The sequence below is a fragment of the Plasmodium knowlesi genome (assembly GCF_000006355.2).
Source record: "Plasmodium knowlesi strain H genome assembly, chromosome: 8".
NCBI classification, from domain to species: Eukaryota; Apicomplexa; class Aconoidasida; order Haemosporida; family Plasmodiidae; genus Plasmodium; species Plasmodium knowlesi.
In genome coordinates, this window is record NC_011909.2 from 298,779 (window position 1) to 319,993 (window position 21,215).

At 37.7% G+C, this 21,215-nt stretch overlaps 4 protein-coding genes across 4 annotated transcripts; 3 read left to right on the top strand and 1 right to left on the bottom strand.

The window, feature by feature from the left end:
* Positions 1-5,668: 5,668 nt before the first annotated feature.
* On the top strand, positions 5,669-6,541 carry PKNH_0806600 (conserved Plasmodium protein, unknown function; the record flags this gene model as incomplete). Its single annotated transcript, XM_002258671.1, has 1 exon — positions 5,669-6,541. One exon carries the CDS (start codon positions 5,669-5,671, stop codon positions 6,539-6,541), a length of 873 nt encoding a protein of 290 aa, XP_002258707.1.
* Positions 6,542-8,246: 1,705 nt separating this feature from the next.
* On the top strand, positions 8,247-9,611 carry PKNH_0806700 (KIR protein; the record flags this gene model as incomplete). The annotated part of the gene is made up of 3 exons (XM_039113970.1): positions 8,247-8,249; positions 8,418-9,129; positions 9,259-9,611. The coding sequence occupies 3 exons, from the start codon at positions 8,247-8,249 to the stop codon at positions 9,609-9,611; spliced, it is 1,068 nt and encodes a 355-aa protein (XP_038969604.1).
* A 1,204-nt stretch (positions 9,612-10,815) lies between these two features.
* Positions 10,816-13,503, bottom strand: PKNH_0806800 (conserved Plasmodium protein, unknown function; the record flags this gene model as incomplete). The annotated part of the gene is made up of 1 exon (XM_002258673.1): positions 10,816-13,503. One exon carries the CDS (start codon positions 13,501-13,503, stop codon positions 10,816-10,818), a length of 2,688 nt encoding a protein of 895 aa, XP_002258709.1.
* A 2,467-nt stretch (positions 13,504-15,970) lies between these two features.
* PKNH_0806900 (eukaryotic translation initiation factor 3 subunit D, putative) lies at positions 15,971-17,602 on the top strand (the record flags this gene model as incomplete). Its single annotated transcript, XM_002258674.1, has 1 exon — positions 15,971-17,602. One exon carries the CDS (start codon positions 15,971-15,973, stop codon positions 17,600-17,602), a length of 1,632 nt encoding a protein of 543 aa, XP_002258710.1.
* Positions 17,603-21,215: the final 3,613 nt, after the last annotated feature.

A 21,215-nucleotide genomic window follows, 5' to 3' on the forward strand; every position in this document is an offset into this window, starting at 1 on the left:
GAAAATGATTCTTTAAAAATGGGCATTTTTCATGCAAATATATATAAACAACATGAAGAGATGAACAAGCAGGAAAAATATGCAAAAATAAATAATTAATTCCTTTTCCCATTTACATCTCCTATTATTTTACTTCCTTTTTTTTTTTTTTTTTTTTTTTTTTTTTTTTTTTTTTTTGAACAGTTCCTTGGAATTGCCCCCCAATTTTTTTTTTTTTTTTTTTTTTTTTTTTTTTTTTTTTTTTTGTTAATGCCAATTTGAATTTACAATTGTGGCATCAACTTTTGGGGTTTTTCCTTTCTTCTTTTTTTTTCACAATAACTGCAAACGTGTATGTATAACGCAGGCTGTGTATGCGTATATTTTTTGGCACATGTGAAAATGAACATATTATATTTGTGTAATCATGTAAGCCATAAATATGTATGTGACACATCCGCTGAGTTGCGTGCATGTGTCACATATGCGTGCTCCACGTATATATACTCTTTTAACACGTATAGTTATAAAGCATATTTTCATGTCAATATGGCACATGTGTGGTATGCGCGTGCGTTCACTTTAAGCATGCATAGTACAACATATGTGCAGTCATAACTTGTACTAGTGTTTTTCACTTGTGATAAAATTGTTTGGCACATAAAAAAAAAATGGGTTCCGGATGTATGCAACACGAGTGAACGCGATTTCACCAATCAACGAATTGTTCTCCGCGGCGTGGTTGATCATATGTTCAAGCGTGCGCAGGAAATATGCATACAATACCAGTACAATGTGATGCTTGGTACGTACATATAAATAGTGTGGAGCATGATGATTCTTACCTGCATATACATAGTACAGTATAACTCTTCGTACGTATATACGCAGCCTCACACCAGCACGAATAAACGTGTGCGCACTATATGTTTGTGTAAATTGCGCAAGTGACAATCGGCTGTCAGTGAAGGCCAATTGTACATGCATGGAATTTTCACGCGCAGAGCACAAGTAATATATACTTTTGCGCATAAATAAATGGGATACTCGTGTAGGAATATACCCATATACACTTGTGCGCACTTGGAGGTACACTCTCACTTATATGCATTTATTATTATTATTATTTTTTTTATATGGTCAAATTGCACGTGGAGAAAAACACGCCGGAATATGTACACGTACAGAAAACAATGTATTTATGTAACACCTGTGGTGCACGTAATTCTCTTATGCGTGAGAACTGGACCTCCCCGTGGGGGCACAAGTATATTTACATATATGTACGTAGCCTCGTCAGGGTGCTTAATTGTTGTGTGTGCTCAAAATGGTTGTTGTTTTAAGCCACACGCATGTGTACATATAAAGTGAATAATCACTTGTACGTGTATGTGCGCGTATGTACTCACTTGCGCTCCTACATCTGTGGTGAGGAAAACGCATTGTGAATGTGCGGAAGCGGGTTGACAGGGGCGGAGACAATAAAAGCGAAAATGATTGTTTTTCTCCAACGAAGGATGTAGCTGTGCCGGTATAATACAAATGTTTACACTTGCTACTCGCATGTGTATGGGCGTATGGATATGTGCGTGTCCATATATATAAACGTGTAAACGTACAACGTGTCCGAATATTTTTCATCAGATGAGTCCAACTGAATTTTATAATCCCCCTGGGTCTCTACGATCGTTTATTTCTGCGCACCAATTGACGATGTAACATAACCGAGTTGGGCCCAAAATTGCTAACGACTCTCTCACCTTACTCTTCATGAACATTTTTGTTCATTTTATATGTTGCATGCGGGGGATATATTCTCTTGCTGCATGCGTATATGAGAACATATGTACTTACTTGTTCATATACGCACTTGCGTTCCCGTAAATATATATTTTTGGTGTGTCTATCCATAACATGCAGTAAAGTTTTGAAGTCATGCAAATTGGAGCCAAATTGCTTTGCAAATTGGGCCCCTCCTGAATTAAAAAAAAAAAAAAAAAAAAAAAAAGATGGGGAAAGGAACATTAACTACACGAGTGAAAAGTAAATAGGGAAGGATCCGCATCAAAGTGTACGCTGAAAACACCCAACATTAGGTGTGCATCGGACCATGTGGAACAAACGGTAGGCAGCCAATGGGGAGTGAAAGCCCAAGCTGTATGTAATGAAAAAAAAAATGCAGGTGAAAAAAGTGATCCACTCCATATATATATGCATGTATAAAGGGAAAAAAAAAGAAGGCCAACATGTGTGTATTCATATGTACACATCATTAAATATAAGTGCTAAAGGAAATTGTAAAAAAGAAACATACGGAGGAGGAATTGGAAGAAAAAAAAAAAAAAAAAAAAAAGGTACAAACGAACAAATGATTGAACGAGAAAGGATTAACTTTTAACTGTTTTACTTTATTTTAAGAAGAGCCAAATTTATTTTCCTTATTATTTATTTTTTTTTTTTTTTCACCTCTATCGTCCTTTGCCTAATGTTTCTCCTCCAAATTTCAATTAACGGTAGCAAGGAAAAAAAGGAAAAAACAAAAAAGTGGACGCTCCTAAAAAATAGGGAAAATAAATGCCAACATGTTTTTCTTCGTTCAAAAAGGCATATCAATCAATGCACGTCATCATCGTGCCACGTCACGACACATTGCGCTGCGTCGAACCACATGAAAGCGCGCGAAAGCTCTCCAAACCACGTCAAAACGCACCAAACAAAGCTGAACCACTTCAAACCACATCAGCAGCCTTTATTGGCCTCATGTCAATGCGTACGTTGAAAAACCGTCCAATCCTGTCATCTTGTCGCTCGAAATTTTGTATGTTTAATCGTATCGGTTTAGGCAATGTGACACGAAAACTGTTTGCGCCACACGGATCGATTCTTTTTTGGCGGCGCAAGGCACTTGTTAAATCTTTTTATAATTAAGCAACATGTGCATTTTTTTAAACGCACAGAAAGGGGAATGGATTACTTACGTGTTGATGCACCCGACTGATACCTCTCTTCCATCGGTCTCTGCCGTTTGCACTTTTCGAGACGATTCATTTCGCCCAACAGAACTTATCACAAGATAGTTTAATTGGTCGATATGTAAACTTCTTCCGAAAAAAAAAAAAAATCATGACATATTTTGCAGGTCTACTCGTTTGTCAATAAGACTTCATCATTTTTACTTTCCCTCTTTAAGTGTAGTGTCCGTGCATTTTTTTTTTTACGAAGGGGAGGGAGCCTTGTTCTAGGGAAATAGCCCCTATTTTGTAACCCATCTTTCGAAACCAAGAGAGCATTTTTACTACATGCAACCAGCCGTGCCAAGTGGAGTGATCCACATATAAATAAAAATGAGGAGCACCTGACTGGGAAAATTCTCTGACATTATTCCGTTTGTCAACAGTATTGTTCTGGGGGTGGATGGCGTAGAGGGGGGGGGGAATACGCCAAAAAGCTTCCACCCTCTGATCACACTAGGAATAATCGCTTAACCTCAAAAATAAGAAATCGAGCTCCAACAAATTTAGCAGACCCCCCCAGACATAAATGCATGCAAATGACAATTGGTCATATTTTCATTTTGCATATTTCTGCGCTAATATTGGAAAGGTGCAGTAAGGGTGCTGCATAGGGGGGGGGAGACATACTTTTTTGAATAACCTTTGTTGGAAAATTTATGACATTATTTTTTTATTATTATTCTTTTTCCCATCAATTCTAGAATTTAAATAACCCCTTCACTCCCTCAATAGTGGACCAATATGCATACATAAGCTGTACGTGTATTGTGTAAATATTTTATTTTATGCCAAAAAGATGTAGGGACAGAAAAGAAAAAAAAGTGCATGCATAAATGAGGGGAAAAGTGGGCTTAAATAGAAGAAGCAGGAAAGACCTATTTACGAAAATAATTTTGCTAAATGGCCAAAAGAAAGAAAAACTTCTTACAAAATTTCATACAAATTTTATTCTCCCACTTTAAGTGTTGTTTTTTTTTTTTTTTTTTTTTTTGAAACATACTACTATACATGCGCGTGTGTAATATATCGCAGTTAGAGGGAAATGCATGTAAGTGTCATCACGACTGCGTTTTTTCCTTTTTTCTATTTTTCAATTAATCTTTCAGTGCACCGTTTCGAATTTCTCTTTACTGTGGTAGCGCATAAATTATGCACTTGTATATTAATCGCGAATCGTTATAAATAAGTGTCGTCCTTTTTTATCCGTGTTTTTGCTATAGAGGTTTTGAGGCTGCATTCCTTCACCATGCATCCTCATTTTATTAAGTAACTTTTTGGCATTATTTGCCTCCGCGCGACAAAGCACAGTGCCCCTTCCATGCAGAAGTGCAAGAAATATTGAAAAAACGTTTCGCATAAAGGAGTGAACAATTTTTAACTCCATCACAACATAACTGAATGGTCGTAGAAGGGAGAAAGAAAATGAGAATACGGCCAAGTAGGGACATGCTTATGCTTCTTCCTCTATTATGTGCAACCATACTACATAACGCTCTAGCGAATTGGGCGAAGGTTCCTCCCGTTTTGCGGAGTTCTCAAAGCATTTGTGGAGGTGTGTAATTAATCTGCAATTCGTGGTGCAACATTCTCGGGGCATGCAGTACTGATCGATTTCAGGTATATGCCTAAGAAGTCGCCCCATATGCCTTTCCTTTTTTTTTTTTTTTTTTTTCTTGTTTATTTCGTTACACTACTTTGAAGGAATACACCTTCTTTTTTTTTTTTTTACATATGGAAAGGGCTAACCGTTGAGTCATTTTGTTACATATAAGAGAAATGCGGAAAAGTAGTTTGAGTAGAAAGGAGGATGAATTTTGACAAGTGTTATCATATCCGCAGTTGTATCTGGGGTGTGAAATGAGTAGGCGCTAAGTGTATAAAGGGTGTGGGGGGGTGCATCTCCATGAGGGTTGTGCGTTTAGGCAAACTGTCGCCTCCGTCTTCCGTTCACGCATTCTACATTTGCGTAAGGCTCTTACGTGTAATTTTTTTTTTTTGTATGTTATCATGCTGTTATGAGTAGTCTAGTACATTTTTATTATCGTTCCAAGTAAGGTAATGTGGAAGATTTGAACGAAGGCACTTCCGCCGCCCCCCTTCCTAAATTCGTGTACAATTCTGATTGCAACCGCTGTGAAAAAAGAGGCAGAGGAGAAAGTGTGCTATAAAAATGAATCTTTCGAGGAGAGGAAGTGGATCGTAAATTTTTTTTTTTTTTTTTTTTCACCTGCAAGGTTCACATGCGAAAGGTAGCTATATTTTATTATTATTTATTTTTTTTTTTTTGTACATTTTTCCCCCTTTGGGGAGAAGGAATCTTTTCTGCACAAAATTTGTCTTAGATGACAGATATGTCATATCCTGGCAGTCTGACCATGCTCACTCCTCCTGCCCCTCGTATGCCCTTTTTTTATTTACTCCAAGGAAGCGGCAGGTTTCCCATACTGTAGCCTACCACCATTATGCAAAATTTTGTGTTCTTAGCGTGGAGTTATGCGCTAAGGAGAGGAACGCGGCGGGTAGCAAAAAATTTTCTACTCCAAATTTAGAACTGACTATATATATATAGCAGAATTTTCTATTTCAAATTTAGACCTTTTTACACATATTGTAGCAAAATTTTCTGCTCCAAATGTAGAAGTACACACATATGGTAAGAAGCATGCCTGCTGAAAATGAATAGGGACTTCGCGCAAATACTGGAGGATTTTTTATCCGGAGGAAAAAACATACGCAGGGGATATCGTGATGATAATGACCAAGCGAATGAGGAGAACATCCCACATATTCTCGGACAAAGCGGATCCAACTTGTTCCATGACAATATAGGGAAAAAATTAGGAAAAGAATTAGAAGAGAAGAAGAACTTTTTCAAATATACAGAATATTCATTAAGTAGTCTTTACATGTCAGATAATCAAATTCCCTTAGAAGAAGATCCCAAATATGAAACGTTTATAAATATAATAACGAAAGCATCGGATGCTAATAATGAATATAAATGGGTGGATGATTATTTCAAATGTGAGTTAAAGGAAGAAGTGAATATATTAACACCACAATCTCAGGACAAAAATTTTGTGTTTAGGAAATATATACAACCAAATCAGTTAAAAAATATTTGCCTATTACGGAAATATGAGCAAGCAGCCATTTCCAAAACTCCGGAAAAAAATAAAGTGGATGCTAAAATAGTGTCTGAGTATATTGTACACGATAGTTACAGGCAAATAATGAAGGCACTGGATTTTAAATTGAGTCATAGGATTTTTACACAAGCGCATATTTTTCACAGTAAATATGGAAACAGCGATCACATAATCATACTAGTCATGCGACATTACAGAGATGAAAATTTTCTCCATCCTCTTTTTCCAGACAGGGCATTTGTTCAAATAAAATCCTATGTAAATGATAATAAATACTCCGATATGACACAGAAAAATTTGCTAAATTACGCAGAGATTTTCAAGCCGTACATCAAACTCAGAAAAGTGGATAGCCACTTCGTGGAACAGATTAAGGACAGGTATTACGGCGCCTTTTAAAATGAACCCCCTCCCCTCCTCATAATTTCTTCCCCTGCAGGGTATACTTATTATTGGGAAAATATATGTTTGCATCCCCATTATATTATGTACATATACATGTGTATGTATATATAGTGTTTGCATGTGCTTGCGGGAATGGATGGCGTGCATTTATGTGTTCCGTGTGCTGCACTCCTTCCATGCTCCATATGTGGGCAATCTCTAATTAAAATAACTACTACCACGACATTGTACAACTAATGCACTACAATTTCCTCCAATACATACAACAGCGTATTAATAGGAGCATACATCTTCGTTGATAGGTAAGGTAGTAGTTTGTATATACGTCACTTTCCCATTCGGGAACATTGAACATACATGCTGCAACACACATGAACGGGGTCTTCTGTGTATAATAATTATATGGCGCGCAAAATATATTACTTATAAATTGCAAAACGCGCACACTATTACGTATAATGATTATATGGACTTTGTATCTATTCATCCATTATATGTAGGGAATGCATGCCCCACACCGCCACCCTCTCTATTATTAATGTATTAGGGAATATTAGGAAATACATCCCGCACCCCCTGCTTAAAATGCTCCATAATGAGTTCATTTTTTCCTGCGTAATCATCATACTCATCAGAAGGGGGGGAAGGAAAAGGAAAAGAATGATATGGGTTGATAAGTTAAATGAATAAATGAGATAGGGGAAGATCAGTTGTTTGGAAAGTAAAAGAAAGGGGAGGGGAGGTTCCGGGTTTATAGTTTAAGGTTTCAGGGGTTAGGAGGAAGGTTTCAGGGTATAGGAATAAAGTTGTAGGGTGTAGGAGTAAGGTTTTAGGGGTGTTAGAATAAAGTTTTAGGGGTATAGGAAGAAGGTTTTAGGGGTTAGCTTTAGCTGCTTTAATTGGGCGGGGAGGGATAAACTCCTTGAAGGGCGATCGCAGCCGGAAAAATGGGATCAGCCATTGATTATAGAGAAGAGCTCGCTGGCCTGTGAGGAAAAACTGTTCGCAGTCCAGCGAGCTCCGAAGCATGGTCCAAGGTGACATCCCCATCGAACTGGGCAATGAGGGGTGGGGGGCAACCGGAAACTCGTCAAGATAGGTGAAGTGCAAGCGAAACGAGTTCATTTTAAGGAAAAAAAATGAGAGGAAAAAAAAAAAGGAAAAGAAAAGAAAAGAAATGAAATGAAATGAAATAAATAGAACTATCAAATGAAATTGATGTTGCAAAAAAAAAGAACATAGAAATCGAAAATTTAGGGCAAAAGAATGAACAGGATTCGAAAGAAGAAGAGAAAAAAGAAAAAAACGAAAGAAAAAAAAGATTGAAGAAGATGGTAAAGGGAAGGAAGAAGTATGCTTTTAGAAAAGAAGGATTCATATTTTAGGTGGAAGGTAAATGTTTTCTTTAGGAGGAGGAAAGAAGAATAAAGCGAAGGAAAAAAGAAGAGGAAGAAGAATAAAGAAAGAAAACAAGGGAATAAAAGAAAGGGGACGAAAGGAAGACAGAAGAAGAAGGAAAGAAAAGAAGTAGAAGGATGAAGAGAATATATGAAAAAGAAAGGAGAGGAAAGAATAATAGTACCACTTCATTAGAAGGGGGGTGGATGGAAGAAATATATATAAATACCCCATTTATAACGTATAAAATTCCAGCCTAAATACGATAATATATATAGTCTACATATGAACAGCGGTAACAATGGTAACAGGAATGCGAGGGGGGGAAATTCTTTTTTCTTTCCCCATTACGAATGAATACATAAATAATGAGCACATAAAATATGTACTTCATGTGTAATATAATTGAAGTGACAACATGGGGGAAAGGTATACACATATATACATCACTGTATGCCCCTTACATTTATAGGGAGAAGGAGACCCTTTAGATCAATTACTATCGCGGAAACTATATAATAAATTCAAGGAGAGCACGTGCTATACTACTTATGGAACATCCTACACAGAGGAACAGAGGCAACTGCAGCAGAATCAAAAGGTTGCGGAATATACGGACAAAATAATGAAGGCCTGGTGTTACGTACTCAGAATGCAGGAATACGGACTCAAGGAGTATCATGGGGATCGCTGTACTTTCTTATATTATTATATAGGGGGGTTGTTGCCGGTAGATTTGAGCAAAGGGTTACTTATGATCCGCATGAATCAAATTGAGAACGCACTGAGGGGAACCGGGCGCAGTAATAATTGTGATAACAAATATCCCCGTACTACTACCAACAAGAGTATTTTTGACCAAAGGAAAATACTATTTGACTTTAAATATGACCATAGTAAAATGCAGCAGCAGTTAACTTCTTCTGAGTTTCAGTGTACTGATGCATATAAAAGTCACTTAGAGGCCATTACTAGGGCATATGAAGCTGTAAGTGCAGATTGCAAGGGGGAGAACGGGAAGTATGAGTATTGTAAAACGTTCGCCAAGAATTATGGCGATTATTTTGATAATGGCACTCTGAAACTGAAATGTCCCTCTGTTGTAGTCAAACTTGCCACACCGAAGAAACCTTCTGCTGGAGACGACTTTGATCTTGGCGATGCTGTCGTCGATGGGGGTAATGGTATGTGATTATACTACTATACACAAAAAATATACCATGTGTGTTGTTGTACATATACCATATGATTATATTACTATATACAAAGAATATACCAGTATGTGCTGTTGTTGATGTACTACTACACTTTAGGTGATCATGCTCAGAACGAAGAGAAAAAAGCTGAAGGAGCACAAAACCAAGGAAAGAAAACAGAGAGTTCGTCAGTACAGAGCACAGAGTCTTCGAGCAATATCGCACCTGGCGCTGTGGCTGGTACCCTTTTCACGGTTGGATTACCAGCATTAGCATATTTCATTTACAAGTACAAACCACACCTCTTCTTTGGAGGGAATAACTACTCTGCACGAAGAAACAAAAGGCCCACCCTTAGGAGGGAATTGAACATACCATACTCAGATCACAACAATGACAATTCCACCATTGGCGGATCAGATTCCATGACAGAATTTTCTATTCCATACACACGTTCCTCTTTTAGATGAACATCATCTTTCAGATGAAAAGGGGGGAAGAAAGAGAAGGTTTCAGGGGTATAGGAGTAAGGTTCCAAGTTCAGCTTTTATGCGTGCAGGGTTCAGGTTTCAGGGTTTAGGGTTTATGATTTATATTTCAGATTTTACGGTTCACTTTTTACGGTTCACTTTTTACGGTTCATTTTCTACGGTTCACGTTTTACCGTTCAGTGTCAATGCGTTCAGGGTCTGTTCGATTCGGTTTTATGCGTTTAGCGTGTGTGTGACCTAATGGTTTGTTTCCTAGGTAATAGAAACAACAATATGTGGTACTGCTACTTATTTCTTTTAGAGGGGATGAGTACGCCGGAGGAGGATGTATTAAAAAAAAAATAAAAAAAAAAAAAAAGTGGATCACATAAAATGTGATATTTTTTATTTTTTTGTGAACATACACCATTTTGTTTCTTCAATGGGAATAACCTCTTCGTTAATGATGGCCTGATAGCATCTTTTTTTATTTTATTTTTTTCGTGTTCATCTTCTATGCCCCGCATATTCAGCGATCATTCGTGGCTTCGCTTCTAGGGCATAAGGGTGGAGAGTAAAAAATGTGTGGCATCCATGGGACACTACTTCGGCCCCATTACATATCGCTTAACACACAGAATATGAATCATCCACATCCTTAACTCACATTTCGTAAGGGGCATCTGTAAACACATTCATTACATGCAAACAGGGTGGGAGCCCTAAGAGTATGCTCTTCTAACCTCTCGAAGAAGAAAGCTCTGTGCAAAAATGCACTATTTTTGCGGTGACCTCCTTAAAATGGAATCACTTCTTCGAACTGCGCTAAAAAATTAATAAGGGTGGGGACCTCTCCTTTATGTTTCATAACTCTTTTGCAAAATCGACTATATAATTGGCTCCCTCGAGTGGAGAAAATGGGTGAGGTGCAAATCGAGCATGAGATGTCTAAACAGGAAGAACAGATCCAAAAATAAAGGAGGAAAAAAAAAAAAAAAAAAAAGAAAATAGGAGATGGTGCACCAATGTAACAAGGGAGAAGGAAAGCTCAGAAACATAACAAGATGGTCGTTTTCGCGATAGTCATTTGGGGGTAAAAAAAAATTGTCAAATGGTTATATGGTAAAGTGCTAACTTGACCAACGGGTTAACTGATCTGGTGGTTATCGCTTCTGCAGAGTGAGGCGACTTTCCCAATGGGTGCTCACGTGGTCTGTTCCGCCAAGCGCAGAGTCTTGCCAACCAACATCAGCCTAGACACAGCTAAGCGCAAGTAGTATCTAAAGAGAACCACATTTTTGACGTGTTCGCTGAAGGGGGAAAACATATTTCTGCAGCTGCCGCTCAGCTCATCAATATAGCGAAGAGCATCTACAAACTGGTTCTGTTGCACGCTACTTAAAGCGTAAGATAAATGTAGCAAATTAGATTTTAAAGCAGAATCATTTTTCAATGCCCTATGTAAAATCATGCTAATTTTCGCCTCATAATTTAAGTAAAAATAGGGAGCAACAGTACCTATTATTTTTTTTAACAAGTAATTCTCATTATGTTGTATGAAAGCTTCTTTTACTCCTTCTTTGTATAAAAGGTAAAATTCTTTTTTTATTTTTTCTATATTGTTCGGTGTCGGTTTGAACATATGGGAAAAAAAGTTATCCGGCAAAGTAGCGAATACGGTGTCTAGGAAAGGATCTTTTTTAAAATTTATTTTCAAATCTGTTAAAATAGATTCAATGGATAAATCTTGAATAATACAGTTCTGCAAATGGACCAGTTTATTTTGAATATCATTTATAGTTTCTAGTTTCTCCATTTTGACTTTCTCTCTAAAGTGGTTGTCCTTTATAGCATCAACATCACATGCATAGGAATTTATTTTGCTCAGGTAGTTTTCCCTTACCCTATTTAATTCATCTTCTATTTTATTCCTTTCCATTTTCACCTCTTCCTTTTTTTGATTTCTCATTAGACGTGATAATATTTCCTTTTCGCTTTCGTAACTCTTTTTTAGTAGCATTTCCGCTTTCCTTAGTTTCTTCTTAACAGATTTCTGTAGTTTTTTTTCCATTTTTTTTTTTTCTCTCAAATATATATCATTATACTTAACTGTCAGAACTTTTTTCAGTGTTTCCTTTTCTTCCTCCATCAATATGTCTTTGTATTTTCTCGTTAACAACTCGTTTAGGAACATGGTGATTATTTTATCCTTTAGCTCCTCCTTAGACAGCTCTTTAATTTCTCCTTCAAATTTTTGGACTTCACTTTTTACAATTCCTTTAACCCCCTTATCATTCATTGGGATTTCCAGCTGCCTTTCTCTTATTAATGCTTTAGTGTGTGTGCCACTTTGGGGGTCACTCTGTGGTTCGTTAAGAGTGTATTGATCCTCACGAGGATCACTCCCCTTTGTCCCTGCCCTTAAATCGGATCCCTCAGTTGTTTGTTCCTTTTCGACGTGATCGGAATCACTGTGCGGTGAAATGTCCGCATTCATCTCGTCTGTAATTACTTTCTCTGTGCTTCCATCCTTTTCCTTCCCACCACTACACAGCTCTTCCCCCTCCATTAAGGTTTCCGCGTTTTGTCTATGCACATTAGTGTAGCTCTCCTCATTGTGCATCCCTTCCGTTACAGTTAACATTCCATCTGAGAATAATTTGGGGCTCTCCTCGACACTGCTAGCTAGGGGGGGTTGCTGAGAATCATTCATTAGTGGCACATCAGTGTTACCATCCCCGCCATCTTCACAAATATATCCATCCAAATTGTGATGCCCATGTGTTCCCCTCTCTGCTTCTTCAACTTCTCTAGGTAGAAACATTTCTTCCGTGCCACCGCTTTCGCCTTCACCATGAGTAGTCACTTCACCAGTGGGTGTATTCCCAATCGTAGCTTTCCCCGTGCTCATATCGTCGTATCCATCGATGGGGAAATGGTTGTTCAGATCCTCATCATATAAATTAAGCACATCCTTCTCTTCATCCTCATCAGGTGAGTTTACTTTATTAAGTGGATTGATGACAACTCCTATGTTATCATTTGAGGAATGCTCCCATAAGTTGCCATTAAAGGAATTCTCCATAACTGGATTCGTATCTTCTATCTCCTGTGCCCCTTGTGTGGAGAGACCCTTATAATGGGTTCCATTTTCCGGCATGACATTATCCCCTTGCACCCCCTCATCAGAGCTGATAAGTGAGTGTAGTTCACTAGGGGAGTTCTCCGTAATATGAATGTCTTTAAAATTATCTTCGGGGGATATTGCGGTAGGAGCAGTGGCAATGGTACCTGCTTCGCTATCACCATCTTCAGCAGAAACATCTACTCCGTCCTCCCCCCTGAGCGAAGAAAACGGTTCGGACAAATCTCGCTTCTCAACGGGACCGACAAAAATGCTACAATTCTCATCACGCTTCGAGATAAACCCTTTTAATGGGCGGCAAAATTGAAGCACATAATAATTGCCATTTTTTACAATGATCAGTAGGTACCCCTTTAGCTTGTCAACTATTCCATTCAAGAACATTAGGAGAGGTATTATTTTTAAGTCTATAAGGTTAGACAATTCTGCAACATGTTTTATTTTTTCCTTCACCAGTTCATGATCCCGTATAATGTGTAAAAACTCGTAGGAACAGTAACAGAAAAATGTTGCCACAAAGAAACTTTTGAAGAAATTATAATTTCTTTTTTTTCCCTCATCGATAAGGTTATCAGTGTTGTTATCTTCTCGTGCTTGTTCATTTGGTGAATTTTTACTGTGCAATTTTCTGTTGCCTAGGGAGGGGAATTTGTTCAGACCTTTCTCCCATACTCTCTGCTTACTTCCGACATTGCTCATGTATTTTATGGCGCCTCCCCTTCGCAATGCGTCTCGCAAATGTATCATAGTGTCGCCTATATATAAATTTACATGTGTATTTGTATGTGTATGTATACACGTATGTACGTATGTATGTGTATGTGTACATGTATATGTGTATGCGTGTAAGACACCTTAGTGGGCAGTATCTTCAGGCAGGGGAAAAAGGTCTCTCAGTAGCTTAGCACTCCCATTCGTGCCTTGGAGGGAATGCGTTCCCGTTTATGCATACGGTTGCCGCAAACATTATTGGGTTGCAAACAAACGAGGGGTTACCAGGAATTCGTCTGCATTCACTCCGTCCCCATTCACCTCTTCCTCATTCACTTATTTTGCTTGAGCACCGTTTTTTAAAAGTCTATGTGCCCCCCCCCGGCTGGATGTTCTTTTTTCTTTTTCCAGACACTAACGTTTCAATGTAGAGTTAATTGTGATTACGTTTGTCTGGTTCATGTCCCTCACATGTTGTTACAGCGTACGCCCGATGCAATGGTGAAGAGCCTACACCAGAGCATAGCCACATGGGAGCATGATCCTACGTTGCCTTCCACCCGACAGACAGATCCAAGTGAAAAGAGAAGGAATTACATACGTGTGTGCATAATTAATTTCTCTTCAAACTGAAGGAAGGACACCACGAGGGAAAAAATAAAAAGAATAACTAAACGGTGGAAGAATTATTTCCCCTGAATAGCGAAAATTTTGGAAGGTTATTTAAAAAAAAAAAAAAAAAAAATTGTTCCTTGTCACAACGAAAAAATAAATTCGTAGCGTTTCCTTCTTTTCCGTTTTTTTCACAAAATTGTCGCAAAATGAAGTAGAAGCCTTTCCTTTCAAGTCCTCATTTTTTTTTTTTTTTTTTTTTTTTTTACATTTTCCAATGAAATTCTTCCCATTCGTTCGTTACATGTGTGGTAAAGCAAATGTGCGTCGTCATTTCCCGCGGTGGAGCTCCGTTTGCCTCTGCACGGGTGCCAGACATTTGTTGGCTACCGTGGGGTGCTCATGTAACATACGTACGTGGACGTAGGAAGAAGGAAAAAAAAAATTTGATTGAAAAACAATTTGACAATATATCCTGTGTGTTTACATCCTCGGAGAAGGAACATGATTGAATATTAAAACCTTTAGTGTAGTGATTAGCACACGGGGGGAGCCATGTGTAGTGAAAACTAAGAATTCAAGCGAGTTCGGGCTTATAACCTGATGATGGTGCACACGTTCCATGTGCTAAATCCTGTGCCGACGTCATAGCGTTGTTAGCCTACAGGTCGGTATATTCCTCACGTCTATATGTGAACCGATTTTTTTTTTTTTTTGCGCATGATATATTCTTAAAGGAATGAACAGACCACTCCACCGCAATGGAATTTTCCCAGAAAGAGTGAAAAGGGAAAAAAAAAAAAATTCATCCATGGAAGTATTCATACAAATGCATATTCATACATAAGTAACGAACAAAGAAGAAACCGTTCCTCTTATAACCACATTTCTATATAGTGCAAATAGGATAAATATTCTGGAGGAAAGAAGAAAAAATAGTGCAGGAAATTATATTGCGCAGTGGCGTATGCCAATGGTTACCCCCCCACATAAGTGCTTCAATTTTTTACCGACATGCGGTAATCGGCGAAGTTGAGAAAGTAAAAAAAATAAACGCAAAAAGTTGTCATACATTTGTGCAGCATATTTTGCAAACGCCATGGTGAAGCAAAAGGAAAACGAACTCATAGAGATTTAAAGAAAAATATATTAATAATAACAGTTTTTTGTGACAATATCGCGTGAACCCACTACATGGTGAAAAGAAAAAAAATAATAAAATAATAAAACGGCTTACTACATGTTTTATGAGGTGAATTCTTTTTTTTCAAAGGATCCCTTTTTTTTATATTCACTATATTTTCCTTGTACGCCTTCAAAGGAGTTGCCTCATTATATTGTAATACGTACACGTTTTGATAACTTTTACCTACCCCATGTTATACGAAGAAGGCCCTATTTTTTGCCCTTCCCGTTTTAGCAAAATGCCAAATTAGCAATTAGCTGCGGGAGGTATATTACGTATATGTAGGTTTTTGCGTTGAGTTGTGCTCCATTTTTTATGATTTCTTTTTCTTTTTCTTTTTTTTTTTTTTAAACCCCTTTTGCGACGCTGGAAGGGATAGTTTCCTTTCGATACACGTTTAGTAAGAACCGGTGAAAGTGAACGTATGCATATATGCATGTATATGTTAACGGATTATACATATATATATATTTGAAGTCCTGTAGTTGTGAGTTTGCACGCGCATGCCTGGCCCACTTCCCTGTTCTGTTCTCCCAGTCCAGTATAGTTTTCCGATCGTCCATACCAGGAGGGACGAACTGATATTCCGAAGGACCCACACAATTAGTAAGAAGGGTTAAGAAATAGCCCTATAGTGACACAAGTGCATATTGGTATTAGCTGTGTAGTTTGTATAGCCGCCTAACCTTACCCGTGAGAGGAAACATGTCTGCCTTTAAACTAATCGGAGTGGCGAACAACAGGACGTGGGGCCCTGACTCGAAGAATGAGGAACTGGTGAATCAGTGCATGGGGGAATTGAAGAAGTACCAATTTGAGCCATCGATGAAATTTGAGAAGATAGGAAAAATATGTGACTTCACAAGTGGTAGCTATCAGAAGAACGTAAAGGACGCGAACAAGAATTCGAACGAAGGAAATGCATTGGAAGATGAGCAACAATTCCAAACAGTTGATTTACGGGCAGGACAGAAGCAGAAGGGACCCATGTACAATAAGAAGAAAATTATGAACAAACAGACGACACAAGCATTTGCACAAAAACAAGAAGAAGAAAATAATCTCTACAGTAGCAGAATTAAAACTGCTGAACAGAAGAAGCAAAAACTACTTCAACAAGCCAAAACCGCTAGAATGAATGCTAGACATAGAATCTTCACAGAGTGGAGTATCGAACCCACCCCCGTATGGACAGTGGAATGTGAAGTTATGTTTAACGAATTACCAAAAAAATTAATAAAAATGGAAAATTTTCAAATGCAAGATATTTACTTCAGAGGAAGATTATTATACTATGATAAAAAATTTGAAAATATTAATGTGAAGAATCCTCCAGGACTTGTAAACCAAAATAAGGACAACAACTACTTAGTGTGCAAAACGATGGATGATGAATCCTTGATGCAGATTTTGCATGATGAGGATAAAAAGGTTAAAGCAGCCGCAGGATCAGATGGCATGAGTAGTAGTAACATTATAGTTGTTTCGACTGATCAGGTTCTTTCCTGTCTCATGTCAGCAGCGCAGTCCAAATACTCTTGGCATTTATTAATAACTAAAGAGGGAAATAAAATTATTATTGACAAGGATGAAGATTCTATTGTAGACCTACTAACTGTTAATGAAAATTCTATCGACGCTCCTACACAGGACAATGAAAATAAGATTAATAGCTTACAAGCTCTAGGATTTGAAGCCATCAAAATTAATCAAAGATTTAGAAAACAGGTTCTTCTAAAAAATGAGCAGGCGGAACAATTTGATAATGCATCCTTTACTGCCCCCAATTGCAGAAATTTTGATGTCCTTTATAGGTATAGAAAGATTACTATCCCTCCTATTGTTCATGGATCTTCCAAAAAAAATTGTACTCTTATCACCAGAGGAGAAATTCACTCGAAACTTAAAGGAACTGCCAACTCCTATGTCTACATTTGTGCTCTAAATGAATACGATATTAAGAGCCATAAAAACTGGAGATCTCAAATTGAGAACCAAAAAGGGGCTCTTCTTGCCAATGAAATTAGAAACAATACATCTAAATTACAAAAGTTTATATGCCAAGCTTTGATCAGTGGATGTGAAGATATTAAGTTAGGTTTCATTTCTAGAAAAAATGCCAATGATGCTGAAAACCACAACATCCTTTCCATTCAGTCACACAAGACCAAAGATCTGTCTACTCAAATTGGCTTGAAGTATGAAAATATCTGGGGTATCCTTAGATACATTGTTGATATCATTTCGGAGAAACCTGATGGAAAGTATGTCATTTTGAAGGACCCCCTCAAGGCCCTCCTACGCCTGTACTGCACACACGATGATGAGAATAACTAAGTCGCGGGGGTATCATGCACCGGGTGGTGTTACGGGATCAAGGGTGCACATTTGTCGGGACCATTACCCAAACACCTGTTCACTGTTGCGCGCGGGACGAACGTATCATTTTTATATACATTACACCCCAAAGGGGGAGATACTCATGTAGGTATTTACTCATGAAGGAATGTACACATGCGGGCACTTGCCCATGTAGGAAGATTACACTTCCCAAACAAGCGCGCCTAGGTGTATACCTACAAAAGTAAATAGTCGAACGTTTGGAAGCATGTTTTCCTTTCCCCTCCATCCCTTCTTATGTTTTTCACCTCTTTAACCTTTCGCCTTTATATATATATATATATATATATATATATATATATATATATATATATATATATATATATATATATATAAGTGTAAAATTTTTACGAACTTGCCAGCTTGTTGCAATTTTTTTTAAATTCATCTGTATCATAGCATTTAAGGAAAAAAGAGGGCATATGTTTTGAGCCATTGTGGTTAAGGTATGTTGGAGGAAGGAATGAACAGTGCGGGTGTACGAAGTGTTACACGAAGTGTCTACCGCTTAAGCAGGAAGATAACGCCATGTCGAGCGGGTATAATAAAAATATTGAATAAAAAAAAAAAAAAAAAAAAAAAAAAAAAACATAACTATCTGTTCATTCCCTTTTAATAAAGAAATGATTTCATTTTAAGTGCCTTTTTTTTTTTTCATTTTTCCAAAGTCCAACCCGCGAACTTTGCTGACATGGAGGAATAATCATTCCATTCACCGCCTAGTTCATCTTAATCACTTCACAGGTAAAGGATGAATCCACGCAAGTTGGAATCATGACGAAAAAAAAAAAATGCCGTCATTCCTCTATAGGTATGTTTATTCATTTGTGTTGGAAAAGGGTGGGGGGCATATGTGAACACACTGATTCTACTTTTCCAATCGGAACATGGACACATGTGAGGGGTACTTGTAGCCATGTCTTTGGTAGTTAGTAGATATTTATTTAGGTTCATCAATACAAAGTTCATGGTTCCTTCGAGAGGAGGCCCCCAACTGGTAAATTTTACCCCCGTTGGGGCTTTACCAATGTGTGCGGCTCAGTGTTCTCTCACACTTATTTACTCGCTTTTATACAATGGCATTCCTGCTCCCATGCTATCATGTTTTTGCCGATTTGGCTTCCTTTTCGTTTTGTTTTGTCCCAATTTCCATCTTTCAAGTCCTCTTATGGCTATCTATGGGTGTCCACTGCCCCGTGAAACCAGCTTTGTTTAGCTCTTCTATTGGGACACTTCATGCACCGCGAAAAAGTGCGCATACGTTTAACGTGGTTTTCAGAGCTCCATAGTACGTGTGTATCCTCCTACGATGGTCATCATTTGGTTTTTTTTTTTTTTTTTTTTTTTTTGGTGCGTCCCTAAAATGTTTTTTTTTTTTTTTTTTCTCATTCTCTGGCACTTGACGAAATGAAGCAGGAGTAAATGTGTACAGAATGAAGCACCTGTGAACACTTATCCCTATAGCACGAGTCAAAGCTCCCACTTAGTCCTACCTTTATCAGCCTTCAACAAGAATAATTTTTAAGGACAATTGGTGAAACAGTTATTACTAGCATTATTATTACCCCTAAATTTTCAACTGCATGTGAAGCTGTATGCCTCGAGGGGAACCGACAAATGTACACATGTGCATGTGCGCATGCATCTTTATTTACGCTAGATTTTATGTAGATATGGAGTTTTCCTTTTATATCTGTAGCTCCTATTGAAAAACCTGATGCGACCATTCTCTGTCCTATTTCATTCTCAGTTTAAAAAAAAAAAAATAATAATAAAATAAATGTAAAAAAATAGATAGGTTAGCAAATTTCCGCATTGCCATCTCATGGCTTGGCTTGGCTTTTTTTTTTCTTTTTTTTTTTTAAAAGGAAAATGGGAACAGTGTTTACACATGTGCGAGGCAGCTGGTGTTTATCTTTTTTGTCAATTTGTTCAAGTTGTAAATTTGCGAAGCTGTAATTTTACAGTTGCTAATCGATGGAATCGCATTTTTACCAAGCCGAACTTATGCGAAGCTGAAATTTTGAAATATTGCCATGTCGAATGTGAGGCCAGTTGAAATTTTGGTGAACTGTCAGGATAGGAGGCTGCCAGAGCGCCATCCTTGGCAGTCGAAAATTTGAATACATAGACACGAAAAGCTTAAGAACATGAAGGTAAAAAGTTTCTACGAACGTTTACCTTTAGGTAGTATTTTAGAAGAATGGGGAGAAGAACAAATGGCAAGAAAAAGGAATAGAAAACAATATTTCTATACATACGCGTTCGTTGCTTGTATTTGTATTTTTTCACATTTTTTTGAGGATCTGTTTAATTATTGCGCAAATGACGAGTTAGAAGCTATTTTTCGCTTTTCTGTATTTTTTTGTATCACTAACTTTGTAGTACCCTACCATTCAGCAATACTCTTCCTCACGAGTATAGGTTTTTCACTTTGTTATTTTACACTTTATTCAATCTTTCGCCTTTTGCGTTTTTTCCTTTTTGTTTTATTTTTTTCGTTTTTGTTCTCTCTTCTTTGTTTTTTTGTTTTTGTTTTTTTTACCATTGTTTTATCTTTTTTGGGTTACCTTTCTCGCGTGGCAATTCCGCATATAGTTTTTTTTAGTTTTTAACAATTTCGCGCTATTTTTTTTTTTCTTTCCAGCTGAATTGCTTTGTTGCTTGGCCAATTGCCTACACCTATGCGTATATTACATGCACATAACAAGGGTGGCATATTCCTTTCGCGGCACTGCATCGCGGGTATCCCCTCGCACATGCAAATGCACATGTGTACATGGGGGATGTTCGCGTAAACATGAATTTTATGAATATGCGCTGTGCCAATATGTAAGTTTGCGCTTATATGCACGTAGCAGGGGCGTTCGGGAAGGTGTGTGTTGGAATGTAGGTGGTTCATTTCCCCCACAAATACCCCTTCACCGATCGCCCCCCCCACATGCTGTGACGAACAATTCGCTCTCTTAAGTTATACGCAACTACATAAACTAATGAATGCAGCATACGCGTGAACACACGCACGAGGAGAATTAATTTATGCGTTTGTATTTGTATATATGTCAATTTTGGACCCTGAAAAATCACCCATTTTTCACTTCAATTTTTAATATAATTTCCAAAAATAAATTCATATTTGTTGTCTAACATATTGCACTTTCTAAATAATTTTTTTTAACGAAGCGAACGTTAGTTTGGGAAGGTAAGTATATATCCAACAGAGGTAAAAAGAAAAAAAAAAAAAAAAAAAAAAAAAAAAAGTACAAGAAAAGAAAATGTAAAGCGAGTAAACGTAGGAGTGAAAATATCACAAAACAATTATTGAAAATATTACCAAACGTAATAGTAAAACTCTTAGCCAAAATAACACCAAAGTGATAGCGAAGATATACTGAAGAGGTACCGAAGCGGTATCCTAACCACAGTCAACCGCTACCCCGCAAATCGCACTTAGAAAGAACATATCAACGAGAGGTAGTAAAGTAAGAGTGAAGTATCCCAACGAAAGAACTTGTGACGGAGGCAAGGATGTATACCTCCCATGAGGAAC